At 40.7% G+C, this 20307-nt stretch overlaps 1 protein-coding gene across 1 annotated transcript in view; it reads right to left on the bottom strand.

The window, feature by feature from the left end:
- Suclg2 (succinate-CoA ligase GDP-forming subunit beta) overlaps nucleotides 1–20307 on the bottom strand; it is a 271761-nt gene that overhangs the window by 104081 nt on the left and 147373 nt on the right. The window contains exons 7-9 of the mRNA XM_075983395.1: nucleotides 19362–19458; nucleotides 6985–7146; nucleotides 3771–3913 (exon numbers count right to left, since the gene is read on the bottom strand). Of these exons, the coding sequence (XP_075839510.1) occupies nucleotides 3771–3913; nucleotides 6985–7146; nucleotides 19362–19458 (402 nt within the window). The remainder of the gene's footprint in view (nucleotides 1–3770; nucleotides 3914–6984; nucleotides 7147–19361; nucleotides 19459–20307) is intronic.

Raw genomic sequence — 20307 nt, 5'->3', positions numbered from 1 at the left:
ACACAGCATATGATACGTTGAATTCAAAACCAGGCATCACAAACCTGTATTAGTACATAGGAAGGTGGTGGTTGCCTTTCGGGAAAAGGTAAGGTTAGAAAGATTTGGGGGTAGTATACATGGGAGGGAGCAGAGGGATATATCTGGACTTGGTTGGCAGTTTCCTAGGTATACTCAGTGATAACTCTTCCAACTATATGTTTAAAACTTGTGTTATTCAGCAAAAACAAATGTTGAGGTTAAAATGGTGAATTTAGAGACACGGTGAAGATAAACAAGAAGGTTTCCTAGAAAGCCCCTCCCTGAGGAGCACATGCAAGGCAGAATTACCTCTTCCCAAGGAGGTGGCTATACTTATCCTTCCTTAAATATCTTAAAACATACCAACCAATAAGAAGTCCCATTCAAAAGAGAATGATGTACGTACTTCAATTCTTATAACCAGCAACCCTCTTTAGTGAGCGCATTCTACAAGAGAAGAAACTAAGGCACAGCAAAGTTGAATAAAATGCCCAAGTTTCCAGAGCAGTGAGCAGTAAAGACGGGTTAACCACTGGCAGCCTGGCTGCTGAGCCCCAGAAGGAAAGCTCTCTCCTCACACAAGGCTTTGGCTTCCCGGCAGCACATTTCCTTCTGGCAGCTGAAGGCTCAAGAAGAGGTGCTCTTAAGCTGGTACCAAACCAGGAAGCACGGTCCAGGCAAGCCAGGTGCTTCAGAAATGCCGTTCACTTACTCTGGCTTCTCAGAAGAAGGCCCCAGAGGGCAACAGACTCTGTGAATGCAGGCTAGCCAAGGATTATTGATGAAACTGTGCCAACCAGCCTTTGCTTTATTCATTGACACCAGATACTTCACATGGGCCAGATGTTGTATTTGGAATTCTAAACTCAAGAAAAGAAATATAAGCCAAAGCACAATTTACAAAAACAAAAACCCAAGGACAACATTCTACATAGCACTTTTCTTTGAAATGTGTCCAAATTCTTAACAGATTACAACAAAGCTCCACTTTCTATTATATGTCCTCCTGGATTTACAAAAGATGTTCAGAGCTCTGAAAGTCAAAATAAAGATGAGACTGGGACCTTCCAGCCTTTCTTTCCACATGGGCCCTGATGAAAAATACAGGAATAATAAAATACTGATGATAAATTTCATGTGAGGTCAAATGAATAGGTGAGCTATCTTGAAGACTTTTGGTTTAGACAGGTCAGTAGAGGAATTCTGTCTCATATGCTATAAACAAATATGTCAATTTGTTATGCAGATGTTTACACATGAAAAACAATCATTTGGGCTTCCTAGGCAAGCCAGAAAAAAAAAAGTAAAGTTCAGAGCTATGGCTAACATTGTGAATAAAAACATGGGAATCTGTCCTATTTTCTTGAATGATGCCGTATTTATTACTTTACATATAAAGTTACGTTATTACAACAAATACACAGGTGTTAAGACTGTGGGTTTGGTTTAACACTAATAAGCCATTTGTAATTCTGAGTTTCTGTGAATGTAACTGATTAATTCTTGTATCTAACAAGACAATCCTTTGAAGTAATTACCTGTGGGCCCTTGAAAGCGCTACTTTAGGCAGATAGACAGGGCTCTATTAGAAATAATCACTGCCAAACTACAAGCTGTTTCTTTGCTGAATCAAATTAGCTCTGTGTCTCCGTGTGCAGTGTTCTGTTGGATTCGCCATTCTCTGACTTGCACGAACCAAAGCCAGGATTGGAATCATCTGTTACATTTCCATGCTTTTGAACCAGCTTAGGAATTTCAAGGTTTGGAAAAACGTCCTGGGAGATGAGCTATGCATTCATTTTCCTGATATAGTGTGAGGAAAATAAAATACCTCCCACATCCCTTTATCCATCCCAGGATGACAGCCAATCTCAAAAAAAGTTGAAATGCTCCAAGTACTTAAAAATATTCCATAAGGTAAAGTTAAATTTTTTGAAGAGATTATTTAAACAAAAAAAGGCTTTGCAAGTCATTTTTTTTAAATTCCAGTACTTTTATGAAGTTAACATTCAAGAGCAGCTACTAAGAAAAGATATTTCAGCAGGGCAGTGTGGTGCACGCCTTTAATCCCAGCACTCAGGAAGCAGAGGCAGGTGGACTTCTGTGAGTTCAAGGCCAGTCTCGTCTACATAGGGAGTTTCAGGACAGCCAAGACAACATAGTGAAACCCTATCCCAGGAAAAATAAAATTAAAAATAAATAAAAAGTTCCAAAGAAGAGTCCTGATATTTGTCCAGGTAGATTTAACCCTTGGCTACTCTCTATCCTTAGTATAAGTGAATTTCACAGATGCTACTAATCAGTGTTTTATCCCAACCGTTGCCTTTTGATACCTGTGGGTCACGAAGCCAGGTGCTATGTGTCACAAGTTAGTGGCACCTACAGAGTGCACTTCATGTGGGGATCTCTAGGAAGAAAATAACTCTTCCCTCAGAAGGAAGTACGAAGGCAAGTGCGAGACAACAGAGGATGCGAGAGCCTCTGGTGACCCCCAAATACCTTTGATGGATGAGTGGCTTAGATTGCATTGCTTTGCTATTCCTGGACAACATTGAAGAACCAAGTACATCTTATAGCTAATGACATATTAACATTTGTTTAGTGAATGGGAAGAAAAGAGTTACAAGGTAAACCATGCTTGGAAAACAATCAGGCACAGCAAATACTGACAAGCATACCGCACACATGGAACTGAACTGCACAGGCCAAACAGACTTCTACCAGTACACTGCTTAATGAGAGGCATCCGCATGAAGCGAGCTGTAATGCTGGTCTTGGTGCAGGTGGGGGACAACTCTGGTTTTGTTCTCATTATTTTTTTCTGGGTGATGATCTAAATTTTCAAGTTTTGAAATAATTTAGTAACCAACAAAATATATTAAACACTCTAACAAGATTGAGATAACACTACTTGAATGAGGTCTAATACAAAAGATTATGTCATATAGAGTTAGCCCCAAGCCCAGTTAAGAGAATGAAAAACTATGAGAAGTATAACTTTAAAAAAAACTAAGGCATCCTATGTCAGAAGTGAACCTTGTCAAAGTTGTCCCTCGATAACCAAGAAAGCACAATAACAGCAAAGCAATGAACTGACCAAGAATTCATTAAATGCCTGCAATACCCCTAGCTGGACTACATTCCAGTCCACTACACTCAAATTAAAAAGAAAAGATTTACACAAATCAACATCAGAATCTAGAAAGCTACATTCAGTCATTTACTATTTAATCTGTATGTTACAAACTGTCATAAGAAAGGATTGAGATTAAACCACATGCAGAAACAGTAAGGCTATTATTTCTTCCATACATTATATACTGTGATGTGTGATCGTATAATTCAATAAATTTCTAGTACTCTGGTAATATCTTCAAGATCCTTACAAAGGAATGTGAGGCTGAGTCCTACATCATGTAAACAGAGGACTAATTAATGGTTTGGTGTCAATTACCCAAATGCACACCAATCAACAGCACATCGTTGCTTGACACACTGCCTTTTCTGTTCTGTTCCACTTCCCATGACTTTTAGACATAGTTTCTAAAATAAGATCCAGGAGCTTCTTATAACTCGTTAACCAAACAAAAGACAAATTATCGTGCACTGCAGTGAACAGACAGCACAATTTGTACCTGAGCCTGCAAAATACATGCTGGTTTCTTCATGCTTAGCAGCAAGTGCCAAGCTGCATCACCCGGAGGCCAAAGGTCAAATACTGTACCATACACCTGCTAAAGAGGAGTTACCTTGGGATCAGACGTGAGCAGTTTGAATGCCTGATAGACTTGGGCTTCTTTTACACCACCTCCAAGGTCCAAGAAGTTAGCTGGCTTCCCTCCATTCAGGAAAATGATGTCACAAGTAGCCATGGCTAATCCAGCCCCATTCACTGAAATGCAAATAGGACATGATGTAGGATAGACCAACCAGCATGGAGAATGGTGTGCAACACTCAGAGCCAAATGAGAGCCCTATCATTTCCAGGCCTATCTGTGCCTTGATTGCAACTCATAAACTCATACCCATTTATGGTGAACAATCAAAATGCATGTAGTCAAAGAATAAGTAAGAAAATAGGAATGAAGAGGGTGCATCAACAATTCAAATCAAAGAAACAATTAATTGGAGGAACCAATTTGGCTGTGGGTTCTGGAAAGCTCCTTGTAAGAGAATAGGCAAAAAGAATAAAAGCTGTGAGGAGCTATTCAAATGTATTAAGTCAAGTGTGACACTTAGCTTGTCCCTATGGAGATGCTCTTTGAATGTGCATGGACCGTTTTGTGATTAACCCAACTACTCAGGATTCTGCTTTTTCTTCACTTGCTGTAGGCATGCATCTTTAGATGATTTCATCGACATTTACTCAAAGGAGAACAACAAAGTCAAAGCCAGCATCCCTTGATACTCCTTCTGAAAACAGTGTAAGAAGCAGTGGCATGGTGGCACATCATGGGAATCCTGGAACTCAGAGAGCTAAAGCAGGCCACACATGAATTCAAGCCAGCCCAAGCTACACAGAAGTACCAGGACAACATGGGCACATAGTTCAACCCTGTCTCAAAAGCAAAAGTAAGGGGTTGGAGAGGTGGCTCAGTGGTTAAGAGTATGCACTGCCCATCCAGAGGATCTGAACTTAGTTCCCAGCATCTAGGTTCACAACCACCTGAAACTGAAGCTCCAAGGGATCTAATACCCTCTTCTGAACCCTGGGGAGCATTTGCCATTGTATGTGTATGCACGCACACACACATAAAATTAAAAATCATTTTAAAAAGAAAAAAAAACAAAACTTAATACAAGATGTTAACTACTAACACAGTATTAAAACTAGAATTAAGGTAGGACAACTTATGGGCCTTTTCAGAACTGAAGTGGCATTTTAGCACTGATTTTCTGCTTTCCAGAGCTAACTCTTATTGATCAATTCAATTTCTTTTGCTTCTTATGTTTAATTATAGAGAATTACTGTCCTTGAGTAGCAAGGATTGGGGATGTCACAACTCAGCAAACCACTCAAGGTAAAATACCCTTTACCTTTTCTGACCCTTCAATGGTCCCAGGAAGCCCCGTGAATTGAGATTACCTTAAACAAAGTCGAGGACACTAAATAAAAATAGGGAGTGGGGACCTGTATCCTGGGGTGGGTTAATGTGTACCAAGGCCCAAGCTCAGCAAATTAAGCATGCCTTGTTCATCATAAAAAGAATGTATGTGTAATAAGAGTTTCAAGAATTGTGAAGTGTTTTACTGAGAGTTTGTGAGACACATTCATACAGAAACATCTGTATTTAATTTGTTGTAAACACACCCCTACATTGTTCCCCTTTCCAAATGTCTACAGATGTTGGAGCACGTTAGTTTATTGTGGCCAGAAGGGTGTGAATGATCGGCATCATTCAGAGAGCCTCCCATAGAAAACAGAAGCTTTAGGTATCAATTGTAATCAGATGCATTTCCCATTGTATTGAACAGTGAACTGTTGAAGTCTCTTCACTTCTTAATATAATGATGCTGTTGTTTAATGAGCAACAAATCTTTTTTATTTTAATTCCATTAAGATGAAGACCTCAGTTTCTAGTGCAATGAATTGTTTCTAGCAGAAACACAGTCGTGCACAATTAAGCTGGAAGCAAATAAATCACAGCACTAGAAGCCGTGGACAATAACTGAAATTGTATTGCCTCTACAGACCCATTGCGATCTCAGCTGCATAAGCCATTTTCACTAAATTAGATGACAATGATGGAGCCCGTTGTTTGATTAATAAACTGGCATAATGAATTAAGCATTTTGGCAAGTAGTCACCATTTCATCTGAAATGTTAGCAAAATGATTAGAATTTATGTCCTTTGCTCCTTCCTCTGTGCCCTAGTTAACTTTAACTGTCAACTTGACACAGCCTATAGTCGCCTGAGAAAAGAGTCTAAACTGAGGGATTGTCCAGATCAGATTGGTTGGTGGGCAAGCCTGTGACTGATAAGTTAGGAGGGTCCACCTTGGGTGGCACCATTCCCTGAACAGGTGGCCCTGGCCTGTATAAGGGAGTAATGAGCTAGCAACTGAGCTTGCAAGTATGGTTTCTGCCTCAAGTTCCTGCTCTCTCTTTCTTCAATGATGGACTGTGGCCTCTATGCTAAATAAACTGTCTACCCCTAAGTTTATTTAGTCAGACTGTTTCATCACAGACACAGAAAGCACAGGAGACTACTCTGAAAGAATAGCTTCGCCCAGAGCCCAGCTCTCTACAGTTCCTGGCACATGATGCTGAATGTTTAGAGAAAGCTGGGAGTTTTATTAAACAAAGTTGAGATCCATGGTTCTTTTAGTATGTATATGCACATGGGCATGTGTACATGAGTTTGGAGGCCAGAGGTTGCTACTGGGTGTGTTGCTCTGCTGCTTGCCCATTTCATTTTTTAAGATCGGTCTCTCAGTAAATCTAGAGGCCACCAATAGGCCAGACTTGCAGGACAGCAAGTCCCCTCAACCTAACTATCTTCTACCTCTACAGAACTAAAAATATCACCATATCAACATGCTCAGTTTTTAGGGGGTGCCATGGAGCCAAGCTCAGATTTCATGTTTGCACAGCAGGCACTTACCAGGTAGCCACTTAGCAGTTCTATTTTGTAGTTCTGCTGTACACATATACACCTGGAAACATCTGGTCACTTTCCTTGTTTCTTTCTTTTTCACAACTTTAATGATCTCTAGAGGAGAGGAACACTATTGAACCTCATATCCTATCTAGATCCCTAAGAACAAAAGATTATCCAATCTAAAAGCTCGGCAGTGCTAGGGCTGAGAAACTGCTTTAAACCAGGAACCGCCATTCAAAGTGGATTTGGAGAGGAGATTCTGCTTTCACCTGACAATATAAGAAAACACCTATTTTCACAGCTATTAGTAAACAGCATTTCAGAAATCCTATAAAATTCCAGACTTGGCATCAGTACTTACCGAAGCAGGCAATGTTCCCGTCTAGTCCTATGTACTTAAGATCGTATCTGGCAGCTTCATTTTCAATGGGCTCATTCTCTGATTTGTCATCCATAGCAAATATGTCCTTTTGTCGGAATTCAGCATTGTCATCAAAGTTTATCTTGGCATCAAAACAGACAACTGCATAAAGAGAAAAGAGGCCACACCTGAGTCTCAGTAGTCTATAACCTGAGTTCTGTCCAGCAGGCACAGAAGAGAAGAAGGCAGGCATTACTAATTCTCTCACACTATAACCAGGGAAGCCGCCATTGCTTCCTTGACCTTTAGGACAAAAGGACAGGGCCCCTGTTCTGAGAGGACTTGCATTTTGGTGATGACAACAGTAATCCACACCTGTCAATGTCTACTCAGTAATACAACAACAAAGGTCACCAACACCCACTTAAAGCTACAAGCTGACACACCTCTACCCCGAAGTCACGGTTATAACTGCATCACTTGTAGTTAGTTAGTTGGCAGGTGAGCATTGCCTTTTCCTTTTACACAAAAACAAAACACAGTAATTATACCAATTCTTTTTTGTCCTTTGTCCCCTGACATCCTATGTAAAATTTGTATTTTAGCAGTACCCTCTTACTACTCTCTCTTAACACTTCTGGCCTTAATGAAAGATAATGTTGAGTTGCATATATACTATAGTATTTGATTCCTAACCTTCTACCTCTCAATATTAATTAGAATTAAAAATATTTAAGGTATACAACATGATGTTTTGAAATACACATGCATTTTAAAATGACAACTGCAGGAAACAAATTTACCTATCTGTCCCTTGACAGACGCTTTTCTTTCTTTCCTTTTAGTTTTGGGGTGAGACAACTTGAAATCTGTACTTTGAACCACTTCGAGCAGACATTACTAACTCTGTACCCTTGTTAACATGGCCTCAATTCATCATGGCCTTTGGTTTCCTCACTTGTAAAGAATAGGGAAAGCAATCTCCAGTCTATAGCCTTACTTAACCTGGGTGTATGTCTTTTATGGCATAGTGGGTCTGCCAACACTAAGACACCAGACATCTCCGGCACTACCGTCTCAATCCTCTGCTAGAGGCGAACCTCCATGTAGTACCTCCAAGCAGTGTGTGCCCAGCAAAAGCCACAGAGCATCTTTGATTACAAGGACTGCAAACAGGACACTTAGGGGGTGGCTTTGGGAAAGAGGACAGCATCTGTGGTATCTGGACTCAGCATGTTTACTCCGTTGCATCAGAAACTTCTGTGTTCTGTGCCACTGTGCCATGGTGGCATTCTCCAGTTGCATCTGAGATATTAACAAGCAGATGTCTTTGGTCAAACATTTAAGATGTTGTGCCGTTTCCTTGAGTTTTATTGAGTACTTCACTTGTGAAATGGGAGCCATCATTTCCCAGTACTTCTCAGAAAAGCAACGGCCTTGGCCAGCTAACTCTACTTGCTTCCTAAAAAAAGAAAACTGATGCGTTATGGCACCCTGAACTCATAGGCACCAGGGAGATTTCTTGTAGGTTCTCTGGCACATGATGTAAGCACTTGGAGCAGGTCCATGCAGAACTGGTAGATTTACATTCAGGAAGACTTGGAAGAAAAATGAACAGGTCAAAATTGACATAAACGAGTACTGACTGACAAAATAAAATCTTACATGAAAGCTGACACCTGTTTAGGTCCCTAGTTTTGACACAAATGTCCAGCCACTGCCCACACACGATAAATACATGAAGTGAATGAGTAATTACTTTCCACAATAGTGTGCTGTAATGAAGAAATCCTGTAATTACAAAGGAACTGGCCACTGTTCTGTGGTCCCTGCACAGGCGCTTTCTCAGTAGCTAATGACCAAAATAATAATCAATAGAAAAGCAACTTCATTCTTGGCTTTCCACTGGGTTTATAAATACATTCTAATTAATTTATTAGTAATTTTAGCTCCCCCATTACTCACTGGCAAGATTACTTGTAAGTGACACCTTCAAAATGAATGGGCAAAGGCTATCAAATTGACTTTCTAAGTGAAGACTTGCAAAATAAAAGAATTCTTGGTCAAGATCAATAAACCAGTAAATCAAAATAGTTCCAAGCTAAACTTTGGCCCTTAATTCAAAGAATACAGTTGCAAGCTGCTCCAGAGAAAGGATAATTAATGGAGATGCATGTAAAGTTCAGAAGGCAGTCCCAACCAAATGCCTGCAAAGCCAGATTTTCAGAAGGTCTTGTTTTATGAGGCACATACCAAGTGCTGAAAGGGGCTTGCTGTTCGATGACCAGCTTGAAAACCCAACATGGAACCCAGGGCTTTAAAAGGAGGACTGTGGGACCACAGAGCAGCACCCACAGTGGGCCTTGGCCAGTTGCTCCCTGTCTGGTAACAGATCAATGTGCGTAGATCCAAGAGCTTTGAGAAGCTAAAAATACTGCGCAACTGTAAAGTTAAGTAAGCACAGTTAGTTAAAAAGGCATACCTGTAGGTAGGCCTGGTGGGACACACTAAACTCAGCTCTTAGGCCGAGTTAGCAGGATTTCAAGTTCAAGGCCAGTGCGGCCTACCCATGCAGAGCATAAAGGTCTCAGTGCCTCAGTCTCTCTCTTGTCTGTCTGTCTCACATACTTTGGTCTGTTCAGTTAGTTCTATATGACTATGACAATATGCCTGATGCAAGTAACTTGAAAAAGGAAGGAGGTATTTTTCTGGTGCTGTCTGGCCATCCTTGGGGTAAGGTGTGGTTAACCAGTTGGTTGTGCTGTGGCAGTGATTCTTCACACCAAGTTAGACCAGGAAGCAGGCAGGAAAACTGGTGTGGATATAGCCTTCAAATATCCTACGGAACTATTCTGTCAGTTATGCTCCGTGTCCCCAGAGTCAGAACCTTTAAAAGCTTCACAATATAGGTGGTGATCCAGTGTTATTATAAAGTGTGTGTGTGTGTGTGTGTGTGTGTGTGTGTGTGTGTGTGTGTGTGTAGGGTTCAAATAGAAAAGATAGCTGTTTTCAAACCCCATTTCTGGCACAGAGGTCATAAACCCTTGTAAACTTTCTATGAAATGGAGCTACTGGGTGCATCTTCTGATTCTAATACTTGGCCTTTGGCTCTGTCTCCTGATACAGAACTCTACCCTTCTGGGAATATCCTGAAAATAGTTTAACATTTCCTTTGTATCTGACAACAGTAGAAAGTGTTTCCCAGAATGTAATGAGACATTGTAACAAATGACCAGAACTGAAAAGCAGGTTGTGAGAACAGGGCAGTAAACTGGCTGGTCAAAATGTCCAAAATAAGGCCAGGTGGTGGTGGCACACGCATTTAAATCCTAGCACTCGGGAGGCAGAAGCAGACAGATCTCTGTGAGTTCGAGGTCAGCCTGTTCTACAAGAGCCAGTTCCAGGACAGGCTCCAAAACTACAGCGAAACCCTGTCTCAAAAAAAACCAAAACCAACCAAACAAACAGACAAAAAACTCACAAAAAAACAAAAACAAAAAACAAAACCAAAAAAAAAGATGTCCAAAATAGACTTGTGACTGACATCAACGGAGGGCATCAGTCTTGTGAGATAGAACTCTTAATATGTGACTCTGATTTCACTATAGGCATAGTGTCAGAACTAAACTCAATTACAGGATACCTAGCTGGTGCCAGAGAAATGGTAACAGAAGTGGTCTGTGCTGAAGTCTAGTAATAGAAAAACAAGGACACAGATATAGTGCTGAATTGCCCAAGCAGCTAGTTCAGGTTACATGATTTCTCTGAGGCTCAGAACCCTCGTCTATAAACAGGATCAGAGTTGTTGGTATTGTTTGCTGTTGGCCAGAGAAACCATGCATGACAGCCATCCTCACAGGGAATGCAATCACCAACATGGCAGCTGCTGCATGCCTACAACTTCCCATTATTGTAGTTCAGTTTACACAACTCTCTTCTTATCTCTAGAAATTACTATAGCCTGTCTCATTCCTTTAATAGCCCTAGACTTCTATTTAGAGTAGACATAAGTGAATGTCTCCTGGAGGTGAAGTGAGTACAAGCTCCCTGCTATACATGATCAGCACTCATCTGGACACAGAACAACTGTCTCAAAGCAAGATTCTTTTTTTTTTAAAGATTAGTAGATATTTTTTTAATTTATTTATTTATTAAAGATTTCTGTCTCTTCCCCGCCACTGCCTCCCATTTCCCTCCCCCTCCCCCCAATTAAGTCCCCCCCCTCAGCCCGAAAATCAATCAGGGTTCCCTGTCCTGTGGGAAGTCCAAGGAAACCCCACCTCCATCCAGGTCTAGCAAGTTGAGCATCCAAACTGCCTAAGCTCCCACAAAGCCAGTAAGTGCAGTAGGATCAGAAACCCATTGCCATTGTTCTTGAGTTCTCAGTAGTCCTCATTGTCCGCTATGTTCAGAGAGTCTGGTTTTATCCCAGGCTTTTCCAGACCCAGGCCAGCTGGTCTTGGTGAGTTCCCAGTAGAACATCCCCATTGTCTTAGTGTGTGGGTGCACCCCTCCCAGTCCTGAGTTCCTTGCTCATGCTCTCTCTCCTTCTGCTCCTGATTTGGACCTTGAGATTTCAGTCCTGTGCTCCAAGGTGGGTCTCTGTCTCTGTCTCCTTTCATCGCTTGCTGAAGGTTAATATTCAGGAGGATGCCTATATGTTTTTCTTTGGGTTCTCCTTATTTAGCCTCTCTAGGATCACTAATTATAGGCTCAATGTCCTTGGTTTATGGCTAGAAACCAAATATGAGTGAGTACATCCCATGTTCTTCTTTTTGGGTCTGGCTTACCTCACTCAGGATAGTGTTTTCTATTTCCATCCATTTGCATGCAAAATTCAAGAAGACCTTGTTTTTTATTGCTGAGTAGTACTCTAATATGTATAAATTCCATACTTTCTTCATCCATTCTTCCATTGAAGGGCACCTAGGTTGTTTCCAGGTTCTGGTTATCACAAAAGATGCTGCTATGAACATCGTAGAGCATATACTTTTGTTGTATGATAAGGCGTCTCTTGGGTATATTCCCAAGAGTGGTATTGCTGGGTCCAGGGGTAAGTTGATCCCGATTTTCCTGAGAAAGCGCCATACTGCTTTCCAAAGTGCTTGCACAAGTTTGCATTCCCACCAGCAATGGATGAGTGTACCCCTTTCTCCACAACCTCTCCAACAAAGGCTATCATTAGTGTTTTTTATTTTAGCCATTCTGACAGGTGTAAGATGGTATCTTAAAGTTGTCTTGATTTGCATTTCCCTGATCGCTAAGGAAGTTGAGCATGACCTTAAGTGTCTTTTGGCCATTTGAAGTTCTTCTGTTGAGAATTCTCTGTTCAGCTCAATGCCCCATTTTATAATTGGGTTGATTAGCCTTTTACGGTCTAGTTTCTTGAGTTCTTTATATATTTTGGAGATCAGACCTTTGTCAGTTGCGGGGTTGGTGAAGATCTTCTCCCAGTTAGTGGGTTGCCTTTGTGTCTTAGCGACAGTGTCCTTTGCTTTACAGAAGCTTCTCAGTCTCAGGAGGTCCCATTTATTCAATGATGCCCTTAATGTCTGTGCTGCTGCGGTTATATGTAGGAAGTGGTCTCCTGTGCCCATGTGTTGTAGAGTACTTCCCACTTTCTCTTCTATCAGGTTCAGTGTGTTCAGACTGATATTGAGGTCTTTAATCCATTTGGACTTGAGTTTTGTGCATGGTGATAAATATGGATCTATTTTCATTCTTCTACCGGTTGACATCCAGTTTTGCCAGCACAATTTGTTGAAGATGCTCTCTTTTTTCCATTGTATACTTTTAGCTCCTTTATCGAAAATCAGGTGTTCATAGGTTTGTGGGTTAATGTCAGGGTCTTCTATTCGATTCCATTGGTCGACTTCTCTGTTTTTATGCCAATACCAAGCTGTTTTCAATACTGTAGCTCTGTAGTAGAGTTTGAAGTCAGGGATGGTAATGCCTCCAGACGCTCCTTTGTTGTATAAGATTGTTTTGGCTATCCTGGGTTTTTTGTTTTTCCATAAAAAGTTGATTATTGTCTTCTCCAGATCTGTGAAGAATTTTGATGGGATTTTGATGGGGATTGCATTGAATCTATAGATTGCTTTTGGTAGAATTGCCATTTTTACTATGTTGATCCTCCCAATCCAGGAGCAAGGAAGATCTTTCCATTTTCTGGTGTCCTCTTCAATTTCTTTCTTCAAAGACTTAAAGTTCTTGTCAAATAGATCTTTCACATCCTTGGTCAGAGTTACCCCAAGATATTTTATGCTATTTGTGGCTATTGTGAAAGGTGATGCTTCTCTAATTTCCCTCTCTGTTTCCTTATCCTTAGTGTATAGGAAGGCCACTGATTTCTTGGAGTTGATCTTGTATCCTGCCACATTACTAAAGGTGTTTATCAGCTGTAGGAGTTTTTTGGTAGAGTTTTTGGGGTCGCTTATGTATACTATCATATCATCTGCAAATAACTAGAGCTTAACTTCTTCTTTTCCGATACGAATCCCCTTGATCCCTTTATGTTGTCTTATTGCTATTGCTTCAAAGCAAGATTCTTAATGACTAGCATTTTTAACAGTGTAACTGTCATGGCAGGCAAGTTTTAGCTGAAGGACTTGAGGCTTTTGATGACCCTCAAATTATAAATTTTTGCATATGGTGGCTAAAGATGCTTAGAGTTTCATATGAGGATCTGCATCAGGGGTGGCAAATGTCTCTGAAGCCAGCTCATCACCTGTTCATTTTGTATAATTTGTATGTACATATATACATACACTTACATATTGTCCAAGGCTTCTTCACAGGACAGAAGCCAAAGTGGCAACTGCAGTATGGACCACAAGGTCCACAAACCCCCATACATTTACTGACTTTATAGCAATTCCTACTTAAATACACCTCTCAGCACAACTATATCTTGCTTCAATAGACTAGAAAATGCCTACATCCGTAATATTCTTACATAGTCAAAAACATACTTAGAGCCGGGCGGTGGTGGCGCACGCCTTTAATCCCAGCACTCGGGAGGCAGAGGCAGGCAGATCTCTGTGAGTTAGAGGCCAGCCTGGTCTACAAGAGCTAGTTCCAGGACAGGCTCCAAAACCACAGAGAAACCCTGTCTCGAAAAACCAAAAAAAAAAAAAAAACAAACATACTTAGCTTAAGTATGTATTAGTATCAAGAAGAAAGAAAAAGAGAATGAACACAATAAAAACTGCACATAAAGATGAGATTAAGCCCTGGGTACTGATGGACTCTTACGTGATGACTTCCCTGCTGATGCTCTTCCAAGTGTACATGCAGAGCTGCTGTATCACAGGTGGGTGCATGCCTATGGCAACAGCAGACCCATAAAATCAACCTGCCCTGCTTGCTCAAACCTTAGCTTTCTCGCTTAATAAGACAACAAACAACTATGATAAAATGTGTTTGCAGAGGTATGGAGTTTGGCTCAGACATTAAGAATTTCAGTGTCACATACCCAAAACCTCAATTCTATAGAAAATTCATCTTGGAAAAAAAAGTCAGTCTGTGTACAAAGAAGGAGAAAAAAACATACCTATTAATATTTATAAAACAATTTCCACCATCAAAGACATATTGTTACATGGTTGATAGATTATACAAATGAATTTTCCTTCTGAACAAATATCAAAGAAAGCCAAGGTACTTATATTCATAGGGTGTTTGTGCTGTTTTGTTGAGTGCTGTGAGATTTTGCAAGCTGCTAATTCAGCCACGCTGATGGAGGGCATGCCTGGGAGTGAGAGGCCTCTGACCCCAGAGTTTCAACACAACAGTGTGTCACCGACTTAAACAAAAGAAAAAAACGCATTTCAGAAGGGAGACAAACACATAAAAGGAACAGAAAAACAGCAGGACGTACGACTGTCATAATTAGTTTGGAAAATAATCTGTCTTGAAGCAATGTGCTGTGGTTGATTTGTGATAAATAACCACAATGTGCTATTCAAATGTGCCTTGCCAAGCCACCTTTAAAATGCTGATGCTTTAAAAGGAGCCCCGCTTTCCATTAAATATTGACGCTTTGAGAGTTGTATACTTTTTAGAACTTTTCTCCAGTTGCTATGAAGAGAAAATAGCTAGGAGGCAAGATGGGGTGAGGGGAGAGTAGAACCGGAAAGGATCATGAAAAGAGAGTCTTGTGTAAAATGAGAAAAACAGAGGATACCCACTAATAACATGGGCACTTGTTAGCATGAAGAATTCTCAAGGAATCTGGGCCACACAGTCACGGTTCTAAGGGGTTCTCACTTCCTTAGTTCAGTCAGTGGAGGCAACTCCAGATGGAGCCGACTGGCAGCATATTGGTGGAGACCATGCCATGCACTGTAGAATGGCTAACCACCTCCCTACACTTACCAAGCAGGTGTCAAAATCAACATTGCCAAGCTGTGACAACTTTCTGACAAACATCTGCTGGCAAGAGATATGGTTGTCTTGTTGAAGGACCCCCAAACAGTAACTCCTGTGTGATCATAGATGGTGGGGGAGGGGGGGGGAGAGGACATAAAACATGATGCAGAATCCCAGAGTGACTTTGTAAAATGAAAGAAATGGAGAGACAGCCAGTTACATAAATCTGTAAGAAAAAATTGTTCTCATGTGGCTACAGATTTACTGAATTAATTTGGTACTACAATTAAATCAGGGAAGAAAGAAGTTGATTTAACTACAGAAGCAACAATTTAATTTTGTTTCAATAAAGGCTGAGCCAATCCCGTAGAGGCGTTTTCACCTTATTGTTCTGTTTTTCAAAATGAACCGAATGACCTTTCTCCTAAACCATGTGAGCACTGACCAGTGACTGGCCTAGGCTGGACCTGTGACTAAACAAGGCTAATGAGAACCAGATGAAGAAGGGCTTTCTATGGGTGCTGGCAGGACAGAGTAAACATGGGGCATCATCTTTGCTGCCAGCACAGAGAATCTGGCTGAGTTAGAACAAATCAGAGAAAGCATGGCTATTTGATTCCTCCAGATGAGTGAATGAATTTGGGCTCCGTGGATAATAAAAGAAGCCTCTTTCTTTGCGGAGCACAAGCCAATCCACCCTTTCAAGTCCCCTGTTAAGTGAGTAAAAGTAACCCATGCAGGAGCTGGTAAAGAACAACTAAGCCAAGGTTAAAAGGTTTTTGTAGGTCACTAGAAACCATTCTATTCCTAGCAAAGAGTCATTAAAGCTTGGGAAACTCAGTGTCCCAGCACCCTCTGAAGGAGACTGTTAAGCACACTGGACTGAATTGTTCTTAGACTAATTCCTCCATGTCAAACTTTCCCAGGGCGACTCAGCAGCTTTGATGTTTTGATGTTAATGACACCAGTGCTTTTCATTCAACAGGATGTTGTGGAAGGACATGAACAATAAAGTGAACTTAAAAAAAAAATGTTCCTTAGCAAGCAATAGGACAAGAAGGAAAGTCTCCAACACAGAGATAGTCCAAATGTCCATGTGATACATAGCTTTTTTTTTCCTTTTCTTTTTTTGGTGGTACACACCTTTATTTTTTTATTAATATTATCAACATTGCTAAGATCTCAATGACTGCACATATAGCTCCTACGTAGAGGACGGTTGTGAGGGACTGTGATAATGATGAAGACCCAACTTACATAGTCAGTCATTAATCACCATTTCCTAATTGGGTTTAATTTGACTACTGCTCATTAGAGTTATAAACCAACACTCTCACTTAATTGTGATTATATTTCAATAGCCAATCTTTTATGGTACAATGAACAAATTAATAGCTAAAGATAATTCTGGTCTTAAAAATACGTAAGACTTTGTGCTTTAATGAATGGTACATACAAAATGTGGTTTGTGATGATTCCTTAAAAACATTCATGGATTTTTTTTTCGCTCTTATTAATTAAAAAGCAAACTTTAGCTTTCATAAAGTTTGTGAACGCCTTCCAAGGGAAGGTCCTCGGGGAGTCCCCTCCCCCACAGCCAGATCATAAGGGTGAATATAATAGTATGAAAGCAAAACCATCATCCTATTCCACAGGAAGTTTTCCTTCCTCCCTTTCTGCATTCTGTTTTAAGATTATTTATCTGTATACACAAGATAGCACATAATGTAGAGGCCAGAGACAACCGCAGGCTTTATTCCTTAGGTACCTTCCAGTTACTTTTTGAGCCAGAGTCTCTCGCAAACCCTGGAAATCACCAAGTAGTCAGTGAGCTTCAGAAATGCCCAGTCCCAGCCTCCCCGATGCTGGATCGCAAGAACACCACCACACCCAACTTTTTCTTTACTGTGAGTTCTAGGAAACAAACTGAGATCTTCCTGCTTGCAAAGAAAGCATTTTCCTGATGGATCCACCTGGCCCTTGCTTCAGTCTTTTCTTAAGACAAGGTCATGCTTTGTAGCCTATGATGCTCTGGAAATCAAGACTCTCCGAGGCTGGGTTTACTGACCTGCACAGCCAGGCTTGGCTCAATGTATACGTTTAAGAGTCTTTATAATAAATTCCCTTACTTGAGTATCAGCCTTCAATTCTGAATTGCATGCATTTCAGTCACATTCAGCATGCATGTGACTGGTGTTCTCAAAACGTGGGACTATTTTTGGGTCATCATCTAATAAGCAAAATGCTAGTTTAAAAGAGAACAACCAGAAACAACAACACCATAGGTAGCTTGCTCTAGTTAGTCTGGCATGGCAGGACAACCATGCATACTGGATTGAGAGGCAAGGGTTTCCATCCCATCTTGCAGTCCTAGCTGTCCGTCAAGACTCATGCTTAAAGTTGAGAATAATGACTCTTACTTTTACAGGGATGTTTGTGAAAATCTATCACAGTACCTGGCACATGTGGCAGTTGCAACTCTTCTTCCTATTATTTATATAAAATAGTGATGATTTTATAGCCTCAGCAATTAAAAAATTAATTTTGAGGAGCTGGATAGATGGCTTAGTGGTTAAGAACACATGCTGCCCTTAGAGCAAGGAACCCAGGGATGGTTTCCTGGCACCCACATGAGGTAGTTCACAAATGCCTCCAACTCCAATTCCAGAGGAACCAATTAGGTTCTTATTTTAGCCTCTACAGGCATTTACAGGCACGTGGTGCACATATATTAATTCAGGCAAATAAATATTAATTTAAAATAAATCTTAAAAAGCAAGCTTAAGTAAACATACCTTGCACATACACAACTTAGCACAGATTCAATCCGGTGATTATCCATGCAATACCATATCCATGCAATACCAACCTCCTTAAACAAGAACTTGCCATCAGCTGGATACTGGGTTTCCTGAAAAGTTCTAATATTGGCCAAGCAGAGGATATTCTTTTGTATGAAAAGTGGGGGATGGACCTATTCTGTGTCTCACTCTGGATGTATAACCCAGCTCATCAGTCTATAATACAGGTATGATTTTTACCACTTTAATTAATATAAGATTTTCTTTTTTATAAATTTGAATCTTGGCCAGCAAAGTGTGCAGATTTGTAGTCAGAATATGATGGATATACATTTGTCCTGACGTCTTTCTGGGTTCCAAAAACAAAGTCTTTAAAGTTTTCTGAATGTGATTCCAAAACCTCTTCTTAGGAAAAACACCATGATCCCCACGATGGTGTCTACACATACAGTTTCAACCCCTTGTACCTGTTCAGCTGCAAAATCCTGTCTAGCCAGTGTTCACAATGCATGGAAAAAGTCAGTTTGTGGCACTTATATTCTGGCTTGAGCTATTCTATCTACCACCCTACTCCTCAAAACTGCTCCACGAGGTTCAAAGCCTTTGCTATGAATGCATCTCTAATAGTAAAGACATCCTGCATTGGTGCTATTTGTGAGGCATAAAACAGTAAACAGTGGTACAAGTCACTGTAGAAGAGAAATCATCCCCCCAACATCTCCTTTACCTAAAGCAAATAAGGCAAGTGTGTTTAACTGCAGAATAGGGGCTTCTCCAAGATGGTGGAAATCCCATTTAGGACATGAGGTTAAAGTTTGCAAAATTCAAGAGCATCAAACAGTTTAGAAAAAATTAGGAGTAAGTTATTAAACCCAAGTAAAGTGATGCAAACCTACACCCAAATTCTATCAGCAGCAACTGCTGAAAAATGAGGGTTCTGTGTCTGCAAGGAAGAACCGAAGGTGGTTAAAGTCAGGCAGGAAATAGCTCCCAAGAAGGCTTGGCATTTGCCTCCAGCAAACCCAAATGCTCGAACACTGAGCACCATCATGGGAGCATTTGAAAGGCGCTGGAATTAAATTACTGAAAGAAATGAAGGCAACACTACTGCTGCTGTTGCAGACTTTTTTCTTGCATGTTAATTTACAGTTTATATGCATAATTATAAAAGTTCATTTGTGTTTCTCCCTTTCTGCTGTTTGTTACCTTGTCCTTCTGGAGTTTCACCGAAGGGGTTCACTTCCACCTGAGTGGCATCAATCTTCAGGAAGAGATGATACAGCTTTTTAATCTGGTCGGCCGCCTAAGTGGTCAAGTGAGATGGAATTACACCCAAGCAATACAAGAAAGTTTATTTTGCTCCATTAACAGAATCTTAAAATTAGAAAATTATGTCTTTACTTTCAGTTATATTTTCTGAAGGGAAAAATTGAAGAACATAATTATTTTAATTTCCACTGCTATTCATTAGAAGAGATTGCTCAACTTTCCTCCAGACACTAAGAGAGACCATTATTAAGAAAACAAAATATTTTCTGTGAAGCCTAAAAGCACCATTAATCCTTTTGTGAATTATCATGTCCCTGTTAGTCATGTTAGACTGCTGTATAAGCTACAATCACTAATACAAACAGGCTCCATTTAAGTAAAAAGGTAAACAGGCTTTTGAGAGTTTATAATGACAAGGTTTTCCTTATTATGCTGGAATAAACGGTTATCATGTTCATCAATCCAAGCCCATAATCTGCAAAGCAATGCCTGAGTGTCTGATGGAAACCGTGAAGCAGAAAGATGAAAGTCTCAAAGAGAGCAGCCACAGAAGCGCGCAGCTCCCACTTGACTCAGTGGGTCCTGGAGGCAAAGACCACAGAGAGCGTGCATACACAAGCCCTCTAATATTACCATGGCTCCACTTTATCACTCGTTCCTCTCAGCTAACCTGTCCTCACTGCTCGCATCAGGGCAGGCTGGGCCGTATCAGTGCTGGAGCTTGGGGCAGCACATGTGCGAGTCATCATGACTCCTGAAGCATGCACACTGACAGCAAAGACGGTAAGCCTGTGCAGCTAAGGTTGCATACAGGGTGGCACTCCTTCTTGGCTCTGTTTTACTTCCCATCCACCAAGCCAGCCCTGCAGTGTGTGCCATGGGA

The sequence above is a fragment of the Microtus pennsylvanicus genome, chromosome 8 (genome assembly GCF_037038515.1).
Source record: "Microtus pennsylvanicus isolate mMicPen1 chromosome 8, mMicPen1.hap1, whole genome shotgun sequence".
Classification (NCBI taxonomy): Eukaryota; Metazoa; Chordata; class Mammalia; order Rodentia; family Cricetidae; genus Microtus; species Microtus pennsylvanicus.
Note: the sequence above shows the minus strand (reverse complement) of the source record. Positions and strands in the feature narration are given on the sequence as shown.